Source organism: Amphiura filiformis, chromosome 19 (genome assembly GCF_039555335.1).
Source record: "Amphiura filiformis chromosome 19, Afil_fr2py, whole genome shotgun sequence".
Taxonomy (NCBI): domain Eukaryota; kingdom Metazoa; phylum Echinodermata; class Ophiuroidea; order Amphilepidida; family Amphiuridae; genus Amphiura; species Amphiura filiformis.
This window is the reverse complement of record NC_092646.1, coordinates 31,300,374-31,325,616: the sequence shown is the minus strand read 5'-3', so window position 1 is coordinate 31,325,616 and position 25,243 is coordinate 31,300,374. Positions and strand designations below refer to the sequence as shown.

General features: G+C 37.6%; 2 protein-coding genes across 2 annotated transcripts in view; one reads left to right on the top strand and one right to left on the bottom strand.

The window, feature by feature from the left end:
* Positions 1 to 25,243, top strand: part of LOC140141182 (uncharacterized) — a 574,562-nt gene that overhangs the window by 486,783 nt on the left and 62,536 nt on the right. The gene's annotated exons all lie outside the window — the stretch shown is intronic.
* LOC140141609 (uncharacterized) overlaps positions 1 to 25,243 on the bottom strand; it is a 52,450-nt gene that overhangs the window by 11,505 nt on the left and 15,702 nt on the right. The window contains exons 11-18 of the mRNA XM_072163521.1: positions 21,537 to 21,668; positions 20,459 to 20,539; positions 19,150 to 19,204; positions 14,717 to 14,830; positions 10,329 to 10,427; positions 8,925 to 9,022; positions 2,115 to 2,411; positions 125 to 1,349 (exon numbers count right to left, since the gene is read on the bottom strand). Of these exons, the coding sequence (XP_072019622.1) occupies positions 125 to 1,349; positions 2,115 to 2,411; positions 8,925 to 9,022; positions 10,329 to 10,427; positions 14,717 to 14,830; positions 19,150 to 19,204; positions 20,459 to 20,539; positions 21,537 to 21,668 (2,101 nt within the window). The remainder of the gene's footprint in view (positions 1 to 124; positions 1,350 to 2,114; positions 2,412 to 8,924; positions 9,023 to 10,328; positions 10,428 to 14,716; positions 14,831 to 19,149; positions 19,205 to 20,458; positions 20,540 to 21,536; positions 21,669 to 25,243) is intronic.

The following is a 25,243-nucleotide window of genomic DNA, read 5'->3' as shown; positions in this document are numbered from 1 at the left end:
CCACCTCTATCAAAAATTCCTGGATCCGATCCTGCACCCCTATTGAAGACATGAACTTAACCTTCCATACAGGGAGTGTGAATTTCAAATGGGGTGACCTGACAGGAACAGTAACCACACCTACCTGTAACTCCTGTCTGCAATCTGCCAATTCCCTACACCTGGTTGCCTCCAGCTGTGTCAGTTGACCCTTATGTTGATGTTTCACCTCTGCCAACACCTTCGCAGCTTTCAATGCTTTCTCTTTCGTGTCCTTTAGCTCCTTCTCCAAAACGTCATCCTTCTGCAACAACTCCTGGTATTTCCCTTCTGCCTGCGCCAAATCCTTCTCCGACTTCTTAGCTTGCTCAACGAGTTCTTCTTTCGCACGGAGCGTCTCGGCGATTCGAGCTTTCCACGTACGTGTCTTTTCTTCCCACTCTTTGCATTGAGCTTCTAGTACCGCTTTGACTTTTATTTTACAGTCTTCCATTTGCTGACACGCTTTTTCTTGAGCTTGCTTCTGCTTTTCAACACAGACTCTATGTATATCGTCTCCCTGACTTGCAAGTCCTTTCAATTTGGCGACTTCATCCACCAAAGCTTTGTTCTCCTCCTTCAGATTGTCGGCTTTTACTTCCGCGCTCGCCGCTCGCTCACGCGCTTCTCTCAGCTTTTTATTGAAGTCATCTTGAATCTCTCTGGACTGCACGTCCAATTTCTCGCTCAAAGTTTTCGTAAACTGATTCACGCGTCTCTCAAGATCGGCTTTGCCTTCTCGCAACATATCGCGTTCCTCCGAGGCAACTTTAATTTGAGCAAGGCTTCTGTTTAGCGCTTCGTTACCGCTAACATTCTGACTCACTCGTAGAATTTCTAACTCTTTCTTCACAATATTTCTATCTGATGTCGCTTTATCTAATTGGCTCTGCAAGTCTTCAATCTTTTGCCAGCTGTCTTCCAACTTTTCCGTCAAATGACTCACAGACGGTCCTTGACTCTGTTTAGCTTGCTCCTCTTTAATTCTCTCCAGTTCTTGCTTATACGAATTTCTTTCCTTCGTCAACGAGTCAAATCTCTTCTGCATATATTCAGAGTTACTTGGTGGTGTCGCAGACTGTTTATCCCTTGACGGCGATGCCCGAGATGTTGAAGGAATGTCATGGAAGGCATCTCCGCTCATCCCCGGCTCGTGCTTGACGGCAAGTTGTTCTCGTTTCACGTTGACGCTGCTAGTATCATCCATTTCCTGTTTAATTTCCTGTTTTATTTTCATTTGACGACAGACCCAGCAACCACCGCATAAGTCGTCTTCCACCACTTGTGTTCCGTTGTGGGACACATTCTTTTTATCCATCTGGATCTTGAATCTGGAGGAAAATACAAAGAAAGTAAAGGGTTGTAACACTCGCAAATTTGTGTGGTTTTTTTTTTTGCATTCATTTTAGCAAACAATCCATAGTGGAAATTTCATCTGAATGAATGAAAACAGCTGCCAACAGCGTGATGATCGTCCACGTACACCGTGTGATGAACGCCTGCATGTACCCTTTCATGTACTGCATTGTTCATTTTAATCTCAAATGAAAGCTAAAGTACTGCAAATTACTCACCAAAAACTCAACATAACATAATGCTCAATTTGAAGCTACCGTTGATAAGATTCGTTCATTTTAGAATAAGAAGAATTTTCCATCACTGTAACTTATTTTTTACTAAATAAAACTATTTAAAGTATTAAAATAATACTTTATAGACAAAGAATGAGATGTGCCGGCATCCACTACTCAAAATATTGGACCTGCCTGTCATCTATCACATGACAGACGATAGTAAAAACAAAAATTCCTATCAACCTTTTCGGTAATAAACCTTTTCAGGCAGACTTCTGACATTGTCACGCCGATGCGCACATCGATACTGCGCACATCACGGCTTTCAAATGTGCAATCACGTTGCTCACTCAGCGATGTGCATATCGGCATGATATTAAATGAAAACATCTCTGGTCTACCCTCAAAGGCTCATGGGATTTCCCGTAAAGGTGACTAGTTTATTCTTTAAATCCGCATCTCAGAAGTATACATTGTTCCGGTTTCACGCACTAAAGAACAACAGGAAAAAAAAACCCGAACCTTGGCAGCTTATCAGATTCATCTTCTGACTCCAAGGCCTCTGCCTGCTCTTCATCCACCTGGACTCTTTTGTGGATTCTCTTCTTCCTTTTTAGGGTTACAGGTTTCAAGGTAATTTTCTGTTTGGGAGCTGTCGACTTAGAGGCTCTGCCAGGTGACTGCGACGGAGTCTGGGGATTTACCAGTGGTGATGCAGGGGGTAGAGTAGGTAATGGTGCAATCCGTGGTTGCTTAGCCGGTGTTGCCTGTTGCCTAATTCCGCTGGCTGGCATTGGTCTTTTCATTGGTGCTTGACTACTATTGTAAAAATAAAATCACAAAATATGAAAATGTAAAAATAAAATTATACAGTATGAACATTGCAAGTTATATTTCAGTGGAGGAAATTTTGTCAGTACATATAAAGCAACACAAGCCTGACTAGCATTCGCAAGAATAAAACCATAAAATACAAAAATGTTAAAATAAAATTGAATACCTAAGACTATAGAGGAAGAAGGACCCAACTCCATCTCCATAATATTCCCAATATTTAGTTGGGCCTTTCTTCCATGGAATCCATGATTAAGTGTACTTGGAAGACTATTTAGAGAGTGGATTTGAGCCCTTCTTTCACACAAAAGGAAGAAATGTCTGCTGCAATAAAATGTCCGACTCCCGGTCTAATTAATTTGTGTAAAATGGTAGAGTTGGACCGTTCTTCAGTTGCAAGTTGTATTTCCAGGCATGAAAGTGGCTTTGCTTGAAAAACGCTGAATCAGAACAAAAAAAGTTGAAAAATGACATGCAATTAGCAAAAATGACCCAAAATTGGGCTGAAAATAAATGAAAATGCTTAAATTTGAATAGTCAAAAAAAGCTGAATTCAGCTGATCAGCTGAAAAATATCATCCCTGTATTTCAATGGAGGAAATTTTGTTAGTAGAAACAAAGAAACACAATAATTGTGAAACTTTTCAAAACAAAAGGCAATGCAATTTGATAATAATAAAAGTATGCAAACCAAAACAACAAAAATAAGTTTTCAACAAGGAAAACAAACAGCAGCATAACAACCATAATATTTAACCCCCTGAGCACTACCTGTCGATCTAACATTGCCTCTGATTGGTCGATTATATGATATTATTACTTTAATCACCAATCAGAATGGAGCTTTGTAAATAATTCACCCCAATGTTTTTGTGTGGTAAAATTATTCTAACAATGTTAACGATTGGTCCAATTGATAATGAAAACTTCTTTTTGGCCAATCAGCAGGTAGTTCTCATGGGGTAATGGTAATAAAGAAGAAGATAATACAAATCAATGTGATCATGATATAATTAAAGACAGAGATAAAACAAAAACAATATCGCGTCTGATGTCACTGTCAATTACGATCCTTGATTGGTTTACACAGGTTAATCAGCGCAGAAAAGGAAGTCCGATCTATCTGGTGCTGATCAGAGAAAAGGAATAGCAGCAAATGGCGAAAAATTTCGTACTTTTACAAGGCTAAAAGCAGCTTTTCTAGGCATTGTGGACATGGTGCCTTCACCAAAGAAAGTTTCCTACTATAAAGACCTAACTTTTGAGATGGTTTGCATGTCGAAAGGTGCAAAATTAACAATACGGCGCCCGGTTATAAATCCGCGTTCAGCAAGTCATCATCACGACACTTTGTAAACAAACCGTGCTCGAGTTTGATTGACAGGTGACGTCAGACGCGATAAATTGTCTTTATCTTTGTCTTTCATTATAACATGATTTTCATTCAATATCAACACATTTCCAGTTGATATCCATAGATGCAACATGGAAATCATCATCATCATCATCATCAGTCGGCTGCGGAGCAGGCGACTACAAGCTTTCTCCAACTAATGCGATCTTGGGCAAGCGAAACAATTTTGTTTGGCTGCAGCATCCCTTCAGTATCTCCCAGGAGGTAAACATGACCTTAATCTTCCACACATGGAGTGTGAATTTCAAATGGAATTAGCTGAGTAGGTAAATCTATTAGAAATCTACACCCCTGTGTGGGAGATGAAGGTCATGTCTTCAATAGAGATAGGGCCGTTTTCTTACACTAACCCCCCAAACTGCTGAAAGCAAACTTATTTTGGAGCATTTGCCGAATAGGGTGCAACTTAACAAGACTGCCTTACCCCAACCACAATCCCTAACCCTAAACTCTGTAAACGAGGACTGGACTCAAGTCTAGCAAGTTGCACCCTATTCGGTGATTGTACCCTTATTTTAATTCATTAGGAAGAATTGCACTACTTTGAAAGAATGAAACTGAAGTGAACTGAATCAAAACTGGAACTAAAGTGAACTGAACTGACTCACATAAAATGAACTGTGATCAACAAAACAAATCTGAACCAAATGAAAAAATAGAATTGAACTATAGGTACTTGAACTACATACTTAATAGGGCTTGAACGAATGAAACTGAAAGCGAACTTTATCAAAACTGGAACTAAAGTGACCTGAACTGACTCACATAAAATGAACTGTGTCAACAAAACAAATCTGAACGAAATGAAATGATAGAATTGAGCTATATGTGACCATCCACCACGAAGTGGTAGTAAAGTCGGCTCTAGATCATTTTCTGTTTATTGCCGATTTTGAAAGAATTCACTTTCAGCTTCAAAATGACACCTCAACCAGCTTCATCGGATATCTGGAAGTGAAGTTATAGTTCATCAAAGGTCAAATTCCTAGTATATTCAACATAGAAATCCAATTACTGTTTTTGGTTGTATCTCAAAATGGAAAAATACGACCAGTTTGTGGTGGATGGGCACATATGTAGTTGAACTACATACTTATATAGGCTTGAACGAATGAAACTGAAAGCGAACTGTATCAAAACTGGAACTTAAGTAAACTGAACTGACTCACATAAACATGGGGGTAAAATCTTGATTCTGTAGTGTTTCCAAATGAAAAATAGAATTGAACTATATGTACTTGAACTACATACTTGAACGAATGAAACTGAAACGAAGTGCATCAAAACTGGAACTTAAGTGAACTGAACTGACTCACATAAACATGGGGGTAAAATCTTGACTCTGTAGTGTTTCCAAATGAAAAATAGAATTGAACTATATGTACTTGAACTACATACTTGAACGAATAAAACTGAAAGCGAACTGTATCAAAACTGGAACTTAAGTGAACTGAACTGACTCACATAAACATGGGGGTAAAATCTTGACTCTGTAGTGTTTCCAATAGATGCATGTGTCTATCTGAGTCTGAGCCAATGATTGCTAATCTGTCACTGTGGAGGGTGTGTTATATAAAATATTTGAAGGATATCGTACACCATGCCAGATATGGAACCTTGGTCTGGCGGACATTTTATAAATGAAATATGAAGAGCACAGGCAATCATCACTTGCATTACATTCCAGATGTTGAAACTACAGTCTGTCCACTTAGAAGTACAAAGTAAATAGACCTCGGAAACTGCAGGTATGAGAATATATTTTCTTCAGTGCAATGCGCCTAACTGCTTCTTTGGCGCGCCAACTGCTGCGCGATTTGTACTTGCCGAGCGCACCACGCTCTCTACGCGTCACATTTTTTTAAACACGCAGCACATGTGACGCAAAGCATCGACCATAGGTGCCCACAAATTTGGTTTGTACTTCTATGTGGACAGACTGTACATCATGTGCAAATTTGAACAAACATGAAACACTAAGTTTTTACTTGAGAGCTGTTTTTTTTAAATGATCTTGACCTGTGGTTCCATGGAGTAATATTTCTAGTAATATAAAAAGCTACTTTCTTTAAAATACTTGTTACACAGCCGTGACGTTAGTCACGGCTGTGTCTTTTTTCTTACAGGTTCTTTCTTTCTTTCTTCTTACAAGCCGACGACGAACGTCGGCTTGTTCTGTCTTCTTCCAATTCTTTCTTCTTTCTTCTTCTTTCTTCTGGCAACCAATCAAAATGCTCTAGCTCCGCCAGGCATTGACAGATTTCAACCATATTTGACCCAAATGACCACTGGGTTAGGCAAAACCTTCCATTTGACTTTGACCTTGCTGTGACCTTTGACCTAGCTATAATGGTCAAAAATGTGATTTCACAAAAATTGCTACTCCTTCCACAAATTTCATGCAATGATCATGTGACTCATGCATATGAATCAACATGTGGCAGTGCTTAAAACTTCCTAAAAAGAATTGAGGTCAAAGGTCATTAAGGTTATTAATTATTTTAAACTGTTGTGATTTGGTAGTTCACAGCATCTTACGAATGGTAGTGAGCTTTGGCAAAAATTGCATTGCTCAATTCATAGCGAGCGTGTAGAAGAATTAAAATATCACAGATATACTTTTATAGGTGCTGCGGTTCTTGAGTTACGTTGTGAAGAGGGCTGAAACAACAACACTTTTGTAAAACGTACATAACTAATTAACAACAATAAATTAAGCAAGTTTGCAGAGTATACGATTTGTAGAATGAACTTTTGCAAAACATCAAGGTGTTAATTTTCAATAATATATTGATCTAGATAATGAAAATCGATTTTTAGGTTGCTTCGACCAACAATACCTCGTCTACCCTTAAGGGGGTCATTTCCGGTCTGAAAGCTAAAAATATTCAAAAAATCACTGTCTTTACAAAATATATAGCAGAGAGTCGCCATTAGCACACATGCATTGCTACTAGCCAGGGTCTTTAGGATGCCTACAGGTTTGGGGTCAAAGGTCATTAAGGGGTTACTTCCGGTCAAAAACCAAAAATGTTCAAAAAATTTTATCTCAAAATGTAAACAGACCAGAGTAATATAACCATCATACATGAATCAGTGTTACCTGATGTATGCATGCATGGTATTTTTATTTTGGGGGTCAAAGGTCATTAAGGGTCACTTCCTGTTTTTAGCTAAATAACTTTAAGAATTTTTATCTCAACATGTAAACATAGTAGAATTTTTAAATTAAAATCGGAACAATGCATTTTGTCGGTGTATATATGGTTTTTTTCCATTGAGGTCAAAGGTCATTAAGGGGTCAAAAGGTCAATCAAAATTTAAAAAATCAAAATCCATGGAAAAGTTCCGATTAAGCTGAAATTCACCAGGAATATTTCTTATGACATCCTAAGCACAATGCAAGAGCAGTTGACCCCATCCGTAACTCAGGGGTCAAGTTATAGGGGTCAAATTGCGGCTTGTATTCAGCGTCTGTTGACTCTAGTTTCTTCTTTCTTCTTCTTTCTTCTGTCAACCATTACATTTGCTCTAGCACTCACATGCTTACATCGATTTTGACCTAACTTCGTCACAATGATCAGTGACCTTGCCCCTACATGTCACATGACACTCGTGGGGTCAAAGGTCATGCTGGAGTCCCAGGTGTTAAAAACGTGATTTCAGCTCACAATGCACCTTCTCCTACAAATTACGTAGGACAGTGACGCAACTTGCACACATGCATTGTAATTACCCAGTGTCTATAAGGTGTACACATATTTGGGGTCAAAGGTCAGTAAGGGGTCACTTCCGGCGTAAAACGGAATACCTTCAAAATTTTTTATTAGCTCAGGAAAACATAGGACAGTAACGGTATGTTCACATTTGAATTGCAGTTACCCAATGTACATGTGGTATTTTTTTTATTTGGGGTCAAAAGGTCATTAAGGGGTCACTTCGGTTTAAAACAAAATACCTTTAAAATGCATCTTCTCCCACAAATTACGAGGACAATGACACCACTTGCACACATGCATTGTTATTAATCAGTGTCAATGTGGTGTACACAGATTTTGGGTCAAAGGTCATTAAGGGGTCACTTCCGGTATAAATACAAATATCTTCAAAAAATTGTGTAAACTAAGAAAAACATAGGAGAGTGATGATATGTTCACACATGAAATGTGTTTACCCAATGTATATATGGTATTTTTTTATTTGGGGTCAAAGGTCATTAAGGGGTCATTTCCGTATAAAACAAAATACCTTTAAAATGCATCTTCTCCCACAAATTACGTAGGACAGTAATGCCACTTACACACATGCATTGTTATTACCCAGTGTCTATGGGGTTTACACAGATTTGAGGTCAAAGGTCATTAAGGTGTCACTTCCGGTATAAAACGAAATAACTTCAAAAAACTTTATCAGGCAAGAAAAATATAGCACAGAGATGGTACATTCACTCATGAATTGATGTTACTCAGTGTATACGTGGTATTTTTTATTTGGGGTAAAAGGTCATTAAGGGGTCACTTCCGGTCTGAGACAAACAAGCCTTCAAAATGCCCCTTCTACCATAAATAACATGGCAAAGTGATGCCACTTGCACACATACGTTGACATTAGCCAATGTTTATGGGATTTTCATATATGTTGGGGTCAAATGTCATTAAGGGGTCACAAAACGGCTGTGTTCGTGGTCTTAGACCACAGCTAATTTTTGTTTTTTTCTGAATTTTTCACAGTATGAAGTATTTGTAGCCTCCATATAAGGCCTAAAAAAATTGTTTGATTGGCGTAAAAAAAAATTAGGGTACTTAGATCAGGATTCTTCTTTTTTTTTCTTCTTCTTTTTTTTTTGTACTTTTTAAGCTGTAAATTTCATTTGATAAAGGCTTTGGAACTTTTTTTATTCTTTTTTAGAAAATTTATTCATTTTTATCTATTTTTTTTAAATATAATTTATTTTTTGGAAAAAAGAAAAGAAAAAAAGTTAGGGTCGGGCCTAATTTTAGGGTAGGTCGGGTTACGCCAATCAAACAATTTTTTTAGGTCTAATAATAAAACCTATGAGTGGGCAAAACAATTCTTTGGCTTACTTCACTTTGGTAATCTTGAGTGGTATTGGTCCTGGTTCAGGAGGCTGTGGATCATCATCATCATCAACAATCTGAATCTCGTCATCGTCTTCAATGGCCTAGGTGGAAGGAAAGTACACAGAGAAACTTGTTATTAAATGGTCTATAGCACAAGACAGCAAGGAGACTGAATTAAAAAGACTACTTTGTGTCTGACGTTCGACTCTCCACAGTCTGTAATTGGTTAGTCTGCGCGTAAAATGAAAGTTGATTCATCGGGTGTCTTTTTACAGAAAATGGCAGAAAATTGTGGTACTTTTATTTACAAGGCAAAAAGCAACTTTTCTAGGCATTGTTGACATGGTATCTTCAGGAAAGAAAGTTTCCTATTACATATAAGACCAAGCTTTTGAGATGGTTTGCATATCACTGTTATTTTGCTGCGCTCAGAAATATCAAACCTCACAACAAATCATCAGGGGCGTAGCAAAAGCCTTGGGGCCATGGATAAGGAGCAATGCGAGGGCCTTTTAACATCTCCTTTATCAGCCCAATCCCTAACTCACTTCATTTTCGCTTTTGCTCAGGCTCCTGAACCCTCGGGCCCTGAACTTTGTCCACCCTGTCCACCCGCTTGCTACGCCCTTGCAAATCGTAAACAGTTTCCGAGTTTGATTGACAGATGACGTCAAACTCAAACTAGTCTTTTTCATTCGGTCTCCTATTATATTAGTCAGTTAAAGGAGGATTTCGTGATCCTAGCATCCTCTTTTTATGACATTTTTCAGTAGATATCCACGAAAAAAGCTTATTTCCAAAATTTCAGTTGATTCCGATTTTGCGTTTGCGAGTTATGCATGATTATGTGTATTACACTGCTCCATAGACAATGTGTTGTAATTTCGTTCTGGTGCACCAGAACGAAATTCAAATTTAGCGATATTTTTGCTAAACGAATTAATCTGCAAGAAATATTTTGTACATAAACATTATGTAGCCAGAGGTATCCAGTGGTGTAAAAATCTCAACTTTTTTTGGGAAAAGTGGGGGGATGAGGCTGTGGATCACGAAATGCCCCTTTAAGCATAAGGTACATAAATACACTATGAGAACAATCCCGCTTTTATTTGCCTATTCCCCCATAGAGCTCCACAGTTAAGAGGCTAAGTGGTTTTCTTTCTTTTTACCTCATTAGTTATCAGAAAAATTTTTATCAGAAAACCTCCTTGACAGTTGTTACAAATATTATGTAATAATTTTGGGCAAAGAATAACAAAATTTTGACAGAAATCATACGTCACAGATTTAAGGATGATTTGCTGAGGTAACACATGTACTATGTCAATATACAGATGTGATCAAGCCATGTAGCAAGCACTGTGTACCCCTAGGGGTGATACACATCTCCCCACCCCACACACTTACTGGTTTACTTTTATTGGATGGTCCGATATTCTGCTGTATCTGCTGTTCCTGTGCTTTGATCTGCTCCTGTTGCACCGCTATCTTCTGCAGCAATTGCTCCTAAGAAATCAATTAGGGACACAACATATTACAGATACTGTAGGTATCACAGGGAAACCTCAGTTAACACATTTGTTAGTCAGTCAAAATGGCCTAAACCGGCAATACAAATTTACATTGAAATTAAAAAGAAGCTTTTTAAGAAGGAAACCTTCATAAATATGTTGTCTATACTTCACTTGACCCAAATATATGATTTTTTTTGGTGATGAGAGACTCGCACATGGAATTTCAGAGAGATTTTGATAGCAGTTCCATTAAAAAAGGTGCTATCGTCATGAGACTAAGATCTAGAAACACCCCGTAATGCTGTTTTGGGGAATTTTGCTAGCAGAATCTTTTTGATGAAAGTCAATCTTTGACAAGATGTAACTTTGCTACGGAAAGTGCTATGACAAAAAGGTTTTCAGTGTTGGCTTTCTTTACTCAAGGGCTTTAATTTGATATATAAAATGATGCAGTTTGATGGCAAATTTGAATTCACCTGGGATACACAGATACTGTACAGTATTAACTTTTGTGTTATGAAAAAGCAGATAAACAATGTTTTGCCTGCTTTTACCTTTTTAAAGAGTAAAGAACCTGAAATGCATAAAAAGTACTGAAGCACCATGATGTTATGTAATGGGAAAACTTCTACAAACTTAAAGTCTGGTGTTGTTAGCCGGTTTATACCAGGGTGGGTTATAAATTATAGTACATATCACCACAGCTTTGTGGGCCTTAGGTGGCAAATACATAGAAATACCGATGACAGGGTTGTAGATTTTTTTATTTAAATCGGATTTTTTTAAATTTAAATCGATTTGTTTGATTTTTTAAATTCCAAGAACTGCTATACCCCATAATAAATTCAAAAGAGACCAGTGGAATGCCATACATATGCCCAATACTATCAGGTATTTACCAAAATTCAAAATGTGTTTTTACATGTGAAAATTTCAAAGAAAAAATTTGGCAAAAATCATGGGGAAAACCTGTTGAATTCTTGAAGATGAATTTTTGGCAATAGATAAAGTGACATCATAAAGGTATTTTTATTGTATCCAAATGTTGTAGAAACATTAGGAATGAAGTAAAGCAGTATATTTAAGAAAGAAATTAAGTTACATTTATCAAAAATGGTAAAAAATGAAAAAAGTTGATTTAAATCTGTGATTTTTTTTTTAAATCAAGTGAAATCACTGATTTAAATCGACATGATTTAAATCAAACAACCCTGACCTTAGGTGGCAAATACATAGAAATACCGATGAAGCCTTTCCCTTTCCTTCATTTCACACTCAAATAAGCTATTCTAGTTGAAAGCCATCCACCCATTTGGATATGAGATAACCATAATCTTCCACACAGGGAGTGTGAATTTCAAATTGGGTTACCTGAAATATGGGTGACTCCATTTGAAATCTACACCCCCTTCTGTGGGAGATTAAATTCATATCATGTGGTGTATGGATTTCTATTGGAATAGCCATAAGTGTACAAAGATTCATCTAGAGCAGGGGTCCGCAAATAGTGGCGCGCGCCACATGTGGCGCGCCGTGAGCTTCCTGAGTGGCGCTTGGCGCTGTTTAGAAAATTAAAAAAACTTTTTTTAAAATTTAATATAAAAAATAATCAAACCCTTTGATCAAACTTTGCAGGAATATCTCCAATTTTCTATATTTCAACATTAAACAATGTGATTCCCATGTTATCCTTGTAAAGACAGGCTAAAATAGTACAAAATGTTGCACCAAATGGCATCATTTGCACCTCATGTCACTTTATGGTATTTTCCTGATATTTCCCGTATTTCCCTGTATATGGATATTTCCCGTTAAAACCTCAGTCTAGACACATACATAACACACTTCAAAATAATGAAAACAAACGTAAGCAAAATGTTAGTGAAGCTTTATGAGATAAACTTAGCTCAAAATAAGATTTAAGCAAGATATTAGATGATCAAAAAGAAAAAATGAAAAACAGGAAAAACAGTAAAGCTAAAACCTAACAAATGAACAACTCTACATGCTTTAATAATTCATCCCCAAGACCGATTTATATTTTGTATAAAAATGAGCAAATTGGATAATACTACTGTACACTCACTGTGCATTCTCATTTCTTCTTGCTTGTTTACATGACTCATGCCCATACCATATAACAACGACCATAGCATATCTTGATGACATACATATATTTCGTATCTACAATATCTGTTGCTTGATCGAAAATATGTTGCTTATTATTAGTTCCTAACATGCCCTAGTGTCAAATTGCAACAGATGACTTTCAAGGCAACATCATCAGCCATGACTGAAGTATTCTGGCTCATGATCAGTGTTGGCAAAACTTTTCAGTGCCAAGGTGAAGTAAATTGGATTGCCAGTCCATGGTAAATGGCTCTCAAGTAGCCCAATTTTTAAGAACTCAAAAAAAAGCGCCCAATATCAGATATTTGGGTGGTTTTAAACCCTAATTTAAAACGTAAATTACTCAATTGAGCAAAAAAGCATTTGCATTATAGAACATTCTTACTGGGAAGTGACTGAACGGTCAAAAAATTGTCACAAGCCCCTTTGTAATTGCAATTTGGAGTTTCAGAGACTCATAACCTTTATAATTTGGCTATAATTAAAGGAAAATAATGTTAAATTACTGCCGCGGCCTGACACTTGCAGAAGTAGCCCAATTTTAGCCAAGTAGCGGCATGGTTTTGTAAATAGTGGCAAGTGATCAATAAGTAGCCCAAATTGTGCACCTAAGGCATCATTGCATGATCACTAGTGATATTTTTTGTCACCCACTGTGACTGCTAGTATGATAATATGGGCCCACAGAATTAAAAACAGAGAATCAGGATTCAGCGGCCATCTTGATACAGGCATGGGGTGGTATTCGGTTTCCCTCGGAATGCACTCGAGGCATTTGTTGTCATGCAAGCACGACATGGATGAAGGGCGCATTTGAGAGACGCACTTGATGCTACCTGCATGCGAGTACTAAGACACTTCAGATGAGACGCAGAATTGTTTTCGTTTGTCTTCGTGCACCGTCGGCAAAGACCCGAATACCCCCAATTTTCTCCCAATAGCTGACAGCAGTATTGTATGTGATGGTATAGGGAGTCCAGGTTCTCCTTCTCTAATTCTGTGTATGGGCCTCACACTCAGAATGGTTGCCTAAGAGAAGTGTATGAAAATGTTTACTATGGAGAAATGTTGGCATGCATGAAAATGGGACTATTCCGGTTGAAATCCATACACCCCCTATGGAAGACATGACCTTAATCTCTCACATAGGGGGTATAGATTTCAAATGGAGTCACCCATTCAAGTAACCTACATTTGAAATTCACACTCCCTTTGTTGAAGATTTAAGTCATGTCTTCCATACGTGTGTATGGATTTCAACTGGGACAGGTCATTTTAAATATTTGGTGTGTGTCATGAATTAATATGGTTGAGTGCTCTCCTCCATCATCAGGATGAGGATTCAGAAAATATACAATTTGAAATGTCTAAGACCTATCATTCCTGAGTTAGCAGCAACATGGTCAAAGATTACATTTTGGGCTTGACAATCGACATGGAAGGACAGATGGTCTTGAATTGTATGTAGTCATTTATTAATGTAGAATGAGGTACAATCTGTCTGAAGGTTCTAGAAATACACCACAACTCATACACCTAATATACACTATAACCCTGGCTTCTGATATAGACGAATCCAACGAGTCAAGTGATGTCAGAATTTAGTCGGCCATGACTGGGTCCCGGCGCACCAAACTGGTGTTGTGACTGCCCAATTGGGTGGATTAAAGCTGCTTTTAAGTGGCTTTAATCCATGTTATGTTGTAAACTTGCATCATTCTATTGTCTACGTGCAGCACGGGTGATGAAATGCAGTTTGAAATCCCTGCCAAGGACACATAATTTCATATTTTGGTCGATCCTTCATGTAATTATTTTGTGTAAGCTAATCCTAACTCTAACCCTAATCCTAACCCTGAGCCTAATCCTAATCATAACCCGAATCCTAACCCTAACTCTAATCCTAACCCTAATCCTAACCCTAAACTAACCCTAACCCTAACCCTAATTTTGTGTAAAATTACATGAAGGAATAACCCATATTTTAGTGGGATATACCCGACGGGGACCCAGCTATGGCTGCCATTGAGGTGTAGGAATGTGTGAAATTGGATTCGTCTATACCTGGGATAAAAAAAGATAAAAGAATACAAACCTACCACATCAATTTATTTCAAAGTTCACCAGATACACCATACACCATAAACCTACCATTTCTTTGGCTTTTTTAGCTTCCTGCTCTTGTGTAGCCACCTGCTGCTGCATCAAAGCAAGCCGGGCTTTTTCTTGTTGGAGGCGTTTTCTCTCCTCAGTTACTTTGGCCCTCTTTTAACATAGAACAAGTGATGATAAGAACAATGAGTATGATGGAACGAGGCAAATATAGGGTGGTAAAACAATCCCCATTTCATAATTAATTTGGTATAACTTTTGTTGAAGATCTGGTACAAACTTGATTTCATACATGTCCAATATCGACAGCCCTTGTGATCGGTGTAAAGCCAGTCAAACACAATGCCCAGGCTACTCAGCGTGGCCATCAAGATTTGATGAATACTGTATTGTTTCACATTAAATTCCCTCCTTAATTAAACACCATACCACTTTTGTTTGATTGAAATGTTGCTGAAATGCTGAAAATAGCCTGTGAAATCTTTTGGCAAGCTTAAAAGATTAACAATCGCAATCGCCAAATTGGATGCTCTGAAAAATGCAAAATGTGCTATTCCACCCCCTATGAAAGACATGCTCTTTAAATCTTCACCACTCTCCACTGTGCACTCAGTCTCCCATAGGGGGTGTATGGATTTCAACTGGAATAGACCGATGTCTGGTATGGAATAAACCTCCAAAGTTTATGCTTTTTTAAACATATGTGACCGTACACAACGAATGAGCCGTAAATGTCCTCAATTGTATTCTGAGTTACAGTGTAAAATGGGCATGAAGGTCGTATTCATTAGTACCTCAATTTGGTGCTACGTGTACCTCATTTAATGAGATACACGTAGCACCAAATTGAAATACCTATGAATATGACCTTCATGCCCATTTTACACTGTAACTCAGAATACAATTGAGGACATTTATTGCTCATTCGTGGTGTACGGTCACATATAACAAAGTGTGTACCATATCTACATCACAAGTTCTAACTACAAAATTATGATTTTTACCACCCTGTAGAATTAGCATATAAGCAAGAAATAACAAGTTGTGTTAGTAAGCAGAAAAATGGTCATTAATATGAATGATTGACAAAACATTTCATGCAATTTACTGTAGAAGTTGTAACATTCACACAAGCAATTTTGTGTGCTTTGTTGATTTGGAATGGCTTCGCTTGTTTATAGATTTGTGATTTTTAGTTTTCTTACACAGTCCTTTGCATAAAAAAATATAATACCATGGATCTGCAGTACTTGTAGCTGTGTTGTAGGGGCACGGTGGCGCAGAGGCACGGGTTCTACCTCGCAATCTGAGGGTTGTGAGTCGAGCCCGGCGGTAACATCGTGTTGTGCACTTGGGCAAGGTTCTTGAAAATTGGAAGCTGTTATGAGTATTGTCCATGAGCGTAACCAAAAGATATGAGCATGCCTTGGGCATTGTATGGCAGCTGACATAAATATAAAGCACTTTGATACACGTGAAAGGCGCTGTATAACTGCTAACATTTATTTTAAGGTTAGCAACTATTTTAAACTGTTGCGATTTGGTAGTTCACAGCATCTTGCGAATGGTAGTGAGCTTTGGCAAAGATTGCATTGATCATTTCGTGGTGAGTGTGTAGAAGAATTCACATATCACACATATACTCTTGTAGGTGCTGTGGTTCTTGAGTTATGTTGTAAAAAGAGCTGAAACAACAACACTTTTGTAAAACGTACATAACTTATTCCCAACAATAAATTAAGCAAGTTTTCAAAGTACATGATTTGAAGAATGACCTTTTGCAAAACATCAAAGTGTTATTTGTCAATAATATATTGAATTTGATAATAAAAATCGATTTTTCGGCTGCTTCGACCAACAATAGATCGTGTAGCCTTAAGCATGAAAATTAATGCCCCGCCAAAATTTACCACTTATACAGCATCACTTGAGGGAGGGAAAAAAGCCTTGAAAATATATATTTTCATGTAATTCTCAATAAAAAAATGTAATTTACACAAAGCAGCTACCCCAATATACAATCTGTATCAAAACTATTGGAACCGACAACTTGACATTTTTGCAGAAATGTTTTCACATAACGGGCTGAAAATAAAGAATATAATGTCACATATCCCAGTTCCAATCATTTTGATACAGCTTGTATGGCACAACACTCAAACAAATCTTTACCAGTGACAGCTGCAAAACATGATGTAATTGTACAACCAAACTAAAAGGATGCACTTGTCGGCTGCTACATGTGTCTCTTTTATAATAACTAGTGATAAAAAGAGACAAATGTAGCAGCTGACAAGTGCATCTTTTTGATATGAATGTACGCTAATTTCATTATCATAACATGTTGCTTCATTTCCAATAAGGAGTAACAAAGTTGAAATCATTTGTTAACAAAATATTAGTCAACAATAATGTTAATCTCAAATCTCAATAAAGAAAAATAATAACACAGTAAATACAATTTAGCTGGTGCAGTGCATGCAAAACCTCTTTGGGAGGGGTGTGTGTATGTATGTATGGAAATCATGATAAAGCATGTTACACACACTCCACAGTGACAGATTACTGATCATGTCTGCTTTTGCAGGAAAATTTCTAGAATCAAAATGCAGCATTTTGAATGGCCTGGCCAATCATCTGTAAGCATCGCCCACACAGCAGGAAATTTTGAAGCAACTTAACAATTATAGAGGCCATCATCCTACACCCTAACCCTAATCTCAACATGACAGTCTCTTGGTCCTAATCACTGACCTCTTTACATGGATAGCGGGCGGCGACCGAAAAAGTGAAACCACTTGGCCGCCATATTGGAGAGGGAATAAAAAAAATGCACCTCACTGTTGAGTAAAAAAAAGTCCCCCACCCAAAGGTATTCATTAAAATTGAAATTAAAATTAATAGTGTTACTTGCGAGCCCACTATCCATAGAGGTCTTAATCCTAAAACCTAACCTTAAGGGATCTGAAATGAGCGTTTATTGCGTTTCGACAGTATTTTTTATGGGACATGAGAGCACCTCAGACCTATCGATTGCATTCTGAATCTGAAGCATGTCTTTCTGATATCAAATAATTTTCATTTTTTTAAATCACAATATAATACAAATTTTATGACAAATTATAAAAATTTGATATTTTTCAAATTTTTGATATATAACAGTCCTCGAAGTAAATTATATAAATCTAATGATATATTCTTAAAGTGTATGTAGCAGGGAGGAAAAGCCGACGGTCAATTGAAAATTTTGACCTTTCATATTGAAGATATGGATTTTTTCCCAAAAGACCTAATTATTTTTGGTGTTTTGGGAAAAAAAATCCATATCTTCGATACGAAAGGTCAAAATTTTCAATTGATCGTCGGCTTTTCATCTCACCTACACACACTTTAAGTATAAATCATCAGATTTATAAAGTTTACTTCAAGTACTGTTAAATATCAAAAATATCAATTTTTAATGATTTGCCATAAAATAAGTATTAAATTGCTAATTTCAAAAATCAAAATTATTTGATATCAGAATGACATTCTTCGATTCAGAATGCAATTCGATATGTCTGATGTGCTCTAATGTCCCACAATAAATACTGTCCAAACGCTCATACCCCAGCCCTTAATCAATGAAAAAATGCTTTATAGCCTCACACCTAACTGCTTATGCGGGCGGCGGTGTTTAGGAGAAGAAAAGATGAAGAGCAATTGAAGTTCTAGTTGTCCTGTGATAGCAAGCCATCTCTTGCATAATCATGTCCCTCAGCATGCTTGGGCAGCCTGGGGCTTCATGCTGTAGTATATATTGTTGTGCTGTAGCATTTTGTGGCACTCATAAATTTCATAAATATTTCAAATGATTATTCCTCATTCCTCACCAATTCACCTTTATTGCACATCCAAGATGCCACGGCAGCCTTGGAAAAGCTTAAGAAATAAACAACTAGGAAAATACCATTATACTCTATAAGGCATTCAAACTCCCTTAACCCTAACCCGCCTGAATGCTACAAAATACTACTTGATATATGCGCTGTTCGTGCATGCATCCCACATGGTGTGATGACGCAATCGCCCTAAGTGATATGTAGGCACGGTTTTTGGCCAGTGAAGCCCAAGACCCGTGGCAAAGTGTCGCCGACCGAGTGCTTGGCATGCGAGGGGTCTCGGGTTCGAATCCCACCCAGAGCAAACAACTTCTTTCCTTCTTTTCTCTCTTTATTCTTTCCCTTCCCGTCGCCGAAAAGCCCTTAGGGCGTTAGGGTTAAAGTGAAAATTAAGACAATTCCTGTGCTGCTTGAGGGAACCACACACATATTTGGACAGATTTAAGGGAAATCCTACATAATGTGCAATTCCATTTGAAATTCATATTCCCTAACCCAGTGTAGAAGATTAAGGTCATGTCTTCCCAGAGAAGAATCTCTGGTCTTCCATAGGGGTGACTGGATTTCAAATGGAATAGCCTTATTCAGTACCTCTTGTCTCCTGCGGGCATCTTCGACAGCTTTGCGTTGGTATTCAGCTGCTTGTCTGGAAAAAAAATATATATAAATTGGATGTGATGTTCAGGTAACCCGAATCCTTAGGCAAGACTTGTAGGCCTCATAATAATAGACAAGTGCATCCTCCCAAAAAACGAATTGCAGAGAATGGCCCTGACCTACAGTCGCCAAATTTTGGATTATAGTAGTACCAAGACATGTAACATTTGATTAAACAGAGAGTAAGTATCCATATTTGCATGCATTGTTATGTAACAGGTTAAAGGGGCATTTCGTGATCCACAGCCTCATCCCCCACTTTTCTCAAAAAAGTTGAGATTTTTATATCACTGGAAACCTCTGGCTACATAATGTTTATGTACAAAATATTTCTTGCAGATTAATTCGTTCAGCAAAGATATCGTGAAATTTGAATTTCGTTCTGGTGCACCAGAACGAAATTACAACGTATTGTCTATGGAGCAGTGTAATACACATAATCATGCATAACTCGCAAACGCAAAATCGGAATCAACTGAAATTTTGGGAATATGCTTTTTTCGTGGATATGTACTGAAAAATGTCATAAAAGAGGATGCTAGGATCACGAAATACTCCTTTAAGTTTTCTTATTAATTCTATTCAGATTTTGGCATAATAACCCTTCAGTTGTTATTCTCAACTCCTCAACAAAGCCTTTGATAAAGATCCTGCTACAATCGAAAGCTCAGGCCCCTAAAACTTTCAAATTTTACTTAACAGACTATTTTTGTGGATAAGCAGTTTACAACAGCTCTCTTTTCAAGCTTAAAGATGTTAATTATCGTTCGATTTCAGACTCTTGCCGAAAACACTAGCGCGAGGCAATTTTGAGTCGTTACTCTTTGGGTATAATCCAAACCTGAAACTCCCATTTAGTGCAAAAAGGTGAAATGCTCAAAAAAACCTGAAAAACAGCATGAAATTGGGATAAAATAGCTCAAATTGGGCTGAAAATAAAAGAAGACACATAAATATGAGCAACAAAAGCTGAAATCTGTTAAAAAGCTGAAAAGTTTCAGGTCTGAATTAACCCCCTGAGCACTACCTGCCAATTTAACATTGCCTCTGATTGGTCAATTACATGATATCTTCACATTAATCACCAATCAGAATGGAGCTTTGCAAATAATTCACCCGAATATTTTTGTGTGGTGAAGTTGTTCCAACCTTGTTGCTGATTGGACCAATTGACAATGAAAACTTCCTTTTGGCCAATTGGCATGTAGTTCTCATGGGATTAATCTCTTTGAAACCAACTTACTGTCTTCTCTTGAACAATGTCTTGTCGTATGAAGGTCTTGTGTCATCTGTGTCTTCTGGTTCTTCTGCTATGCTACAATGACTGAAAGATTACACACAAGGTATTTTCATTATATAAATATTTTTGCCAAAAATATTAAAGGACACACACACCCCTACTCGTAAATGCCCTCAAACAAGGACCTTGACTTTTAACTTTCCTCTCTTTTGCTAAAACCTATCTATCCGAGGACCCACATAACCTCCAAACAGAAGACCCGTTTTAAACGTGTTTTTATGCTATTTGAGATCTCCTGGTAAGGTCAGTTCAACCGAGGATGTCCTCGGTTAGGTGTGCATCCTCGTTTGTGTAGGGTGCGTTCTGGTACGGGTCCTCGTTTGCCAGCATTTACCAACACACATACAAATTTCTTGTGTGCACATACAAACAAAAACACAGCATCATACCAAATGGGCTATTCCAGTTGAAATCCATACACCCCATATCCTATGGAAGACATGACCTTAATCTTCTATACAGGGGGTGCAAATTTCAAATGGAGTCAACCATTCAGGTAACCCTATCTGAAATTCATACTACCCGTTGGAAGATTAAGGTTATGTCTTACATAGGGGTTGTATGGATTTCAACTGGAATAGCCCGATGCATGTGTCACAGACTACTACATGTTTTGTATGCTGTGAATTCTCGAATATTCATGAGGGCTGATTGTTCGATCGTGCATGTCTAACAATCACACCATCGTTACGTGACTTCACGTTCACACTAAAGACTGTAAAAATATGCGGTATGTGCGTAGCAGCTATGGCTGTCGCATTTCATGGAACAATCATCCCTCATTATCGGGTGATGCTGAGACTTTGACTGTTTGGAATTTGGCTGCTATCTCTTTCATCCATGGTATGTGTATTCTTAAACATTTGACAGTACATAATGTGTATCAAAGTTTGTTGAGGTGTAATGTGTATTCTTGAAAATTTGACCTATTTTGACTTCTTTGGCATTTATGCTATTATTAAGTCAATTTTTCTGGCCACAAAAGAGCGCGTTCCTCAAATACCATCATTTATCTACTTACCTATGGCGTGGATCTGGATTCATCTCACAGAACCACTCTTTCAGTCTCTTCACGACGGCCATGTTAGCGTTCGCTGGCAGCTTACGCCATTTCTGACAACGATCACACTGTACCCAATTATCATCTGGATGACTGCAATGGAGGAGAGATTCGCAATTAAAAAGAAAGAAATGGAAGTATGAAATAAATCACCATTAGAGGATATTTACAGGCCTTGACTTTGAGATGACTGATGAGAACAATTACTTATCTGAAAGCTCCCCTCAATTGCCTCTGGAGAGTGAACTATGGGGTGTCTTAGGTCATACTGAGGGATGACAGGTTAGTGTAGTGGTCTCCTCACTCGCTTCTCACCACTGTCCGAGAAAAAGAGATAGAGAAGCGACACTCTGTACAAACTGCCTATACCATGCTATACAGCAGTTGAAGACATGCAATTGCAAGCGCCGTCGCCGCCAAGTCTTACTACTTAACGTGTAATGAGAAGATACCATAGAGTCCTACATAGAGATCTGAGGAAGAGACGGTCCGAATTGACCTAGAGACCTATAATTTATTAGAGAATCACATTTTTAGAGTATAAATCCGCCCACCGCTGTCAATCATTCTAATGAACAAATGAAACAAGCTCTGGCATTCTGGCAATGACGTAATCCTAATTATAAATGAGAAAATCACATTGTACATGTAACTGTCTGCTGTACTTCATGTCTTCCGACAAGTGCCGGAGTGTTGCGGCCCTGCCACTGTGGTCTGGATTTAATGCCCTGTGTTGCCACATGAGATTAGTCGCAGATTCATGCTCGTCCTCGCAGGTTTTTCTCCAGGTGCTCCGGTTTTCCTCCTGTATCTAAAATTGGACCTCTTCCCATATCCCTGTCCTGTCATATTCAGTTGGCATCCCTTAAATTTAGTTGCCTCTGAGCCCTACTGGGCTTTGCCTGGCTTCGGCCAAATGTAATTAATAAATCAATAAATTTTCTGTAGAGAGTGGTGAAGCCATTGGGAAATGATATTAAAAAAATTTTGACATTTATATAATAATAATCTTTCTTTATTGAGGGTAATTCCACTTCAGTGTCAAGCACTGCTTTCCAAGCAGGCCCTCATACAATTATAAATAATGTAAAGTACATAAATTGATAAACGGTAAATACACATGATAAATCAAAAGCATAATATTGGTTACATATGACAAAGATTATACAAAATACAAACTAAAGTTAAGATGTTCGTATAAAAGTACAATTTATAAGGGAATAGAAATACAAGTTATTTAGCAGAAATACCTTTCACATGTATCAAAGCGTGTTACATTTATTCTGCTATCGTAAGAATATGTCAGCTGCATACAATGCCCAAGGCATGCTCACACCTTTGGGCAGCGCTCAATGGACAATGTTAGGGGGGGTGACTTGTATAAAAGCCATCAACCTTGATAAAACAGCCATAAAATAAATACATGACAGTAACTAACAAGAGCACCAATGGTGCTGTAGCTCAATTGTTTCTGGATATAGGCATGTCATTGGATATATAATTATGTAAAACCTCTCAAATCTTAATTATTTTATAAGGGGGGGGGGTGATTGTTGCAAAATCATTAATATATAGACCTTTGCCATTATGAAACATAATATCTTTTCATTTTAAAGCGGTTTTAGCAGATAAACGGTCAAAAACTATGTGTTGAGAATTGGTATTTAATGCAAATCTAGGGAAATAAGCATAAATGGTCAAAATTTTGAAAATGAGCACATTTTTGGAATGCGCCATGTAACTTTGATAGGACATTTCTCTTGATGTAATGTCACAGAGCACTCAAACCTTGAGTGTTTTACTCAAAACATTTTATATTTCAAGAAAAATATAACAAAATTAGATTTTATGAACATCATTTACCCTTGAAGGGGGCACACCACTAAATCAATGCGCCATTTGTGTAACCCTAATGAGTTCCGGTAAAATACAGAAACTTTTTGAGGTATTTTGGGCTGGTCTTTAGGCTAATTAATCAGAAAGAGTGGCTAATTATAGCTTAAATAAAAGTGTAAAGCCTATGCATAAATTTGAGTCGCCAAAAAAGTCGCATTTTTATAATTATTGAGAAAATAGGTCCGCGAATTAAAAAATGGCAGAAACGGGTTTGCAGTCTTGAGAGCATGTCAAAAACAGTGAGGGCGCTGTTCGCAGCCTCAGAAGCGGGAAAACGAGGTGGAAGGACCCCCATACATTGAAACATATGTTAAACTTTCATCGATTTGCAACGACTGGTTATCATAAAATATTTTAAAATGAGCCCAAAAGGCCTCAAAATGAGCAAAGAAAACCGGTGTTTTTACACGTATTTCAATGGGGCGATTATTTAGTGGTGTGCGCCCTATAGCTATGTATAGCCATATGTAACCATGTATAGCCATGTATAGCTATGTATTGCCATGTATAGCCATGTATAGCTGTGTATACAGGGCTACCAACTTTGAAAAACACATTTCAGTATTCTCAAACCTTAAAATCCGTATTTTCCATACAAAATCAGCATTTTGAAACTATACTTACTGTTGACAAGATATAGGCATTTTAGGGTTGCTCAAAACAACTAAATACAAAGAAAGTTGAAAGCGCTCACAGGCTATATCTCAACATTAATATTCCTGAGAAACAACTTATTTGGCTTGATCACAGCACTATGGTGCTAGGATTAAAAAAATTTTAATTGCAAAAAAAAATTGCAAGAGCTCCGCCTTTGTGGGTGCTTTTGCAGAGATACCACTAGGTGCATATAAAAAAAGGAGGAAAATACTAGGGGGTCTGGTATACCTAGTGGGGTGTTCAAGCCCCAGTTTTTTATCAATCACAATGTCCACTTTCCTATATTTAACCATGCACGAAGCATTTTCAAAACTTTTGCACTGGCTTTATTACATGACCTATGCATCTGAATTACACATAATGTGAAGCACAATTGGACCACCCACCAGAAGCCAACCACCCCCACCTGAAGGATCACATGTTTTTTTTCTCACATGGTTTTGTTCATCTTTTCCAAAACTGAAATTAACAGTTGAGTGCCAATGTCAATTAGAAGATATTGGCTATTATGTATGTATAGCAGTTGAAATGCATGAAAAGGGTGAAGTAAAAGCGTCAACTTTGAAGGCTCATAACTTGAAACATGTGAAAACTGAGCCACCTTCGTACACATGAACTGCATCATTTCACTTTAATTTAAATAGGCCTATTTTTTCATTTTTAATCACCTCTGAGTGTGCATGAAAAGTCCAGGTTCCCGACAATTTTAAGGCTATACGGTGGCTATAAAATACCAATTGCAAGTGAATACTTAGCCAATTACATCCTGGTAGAGGGGCCTAGCGATAGCATATTATAATACCGCCACATTTAAGGTTATATGATGGAAAGCGTGGAGATGCTAACTTTCCTATTTTGTCTACTACCGAATCGGAATTCCTATTTTTTAAAGATTTTCTCACCAAAAGTAGGCCTAAATAATTTTCAAAGTCTCAATACAAATGTTTTCAGCTGTTGTTTTTTGTCTTTTCCTATAGAAAGAGACATGTAGAGCATAAGCATAAATAAATTTACATGTAATACTAATAGGCGTACCTTTTATTTTTTTCACCTTGGTATAGATTTATATCTTTCTATAGGAAAAGACTGAAATCGGCAGCTGAACATATAATTTG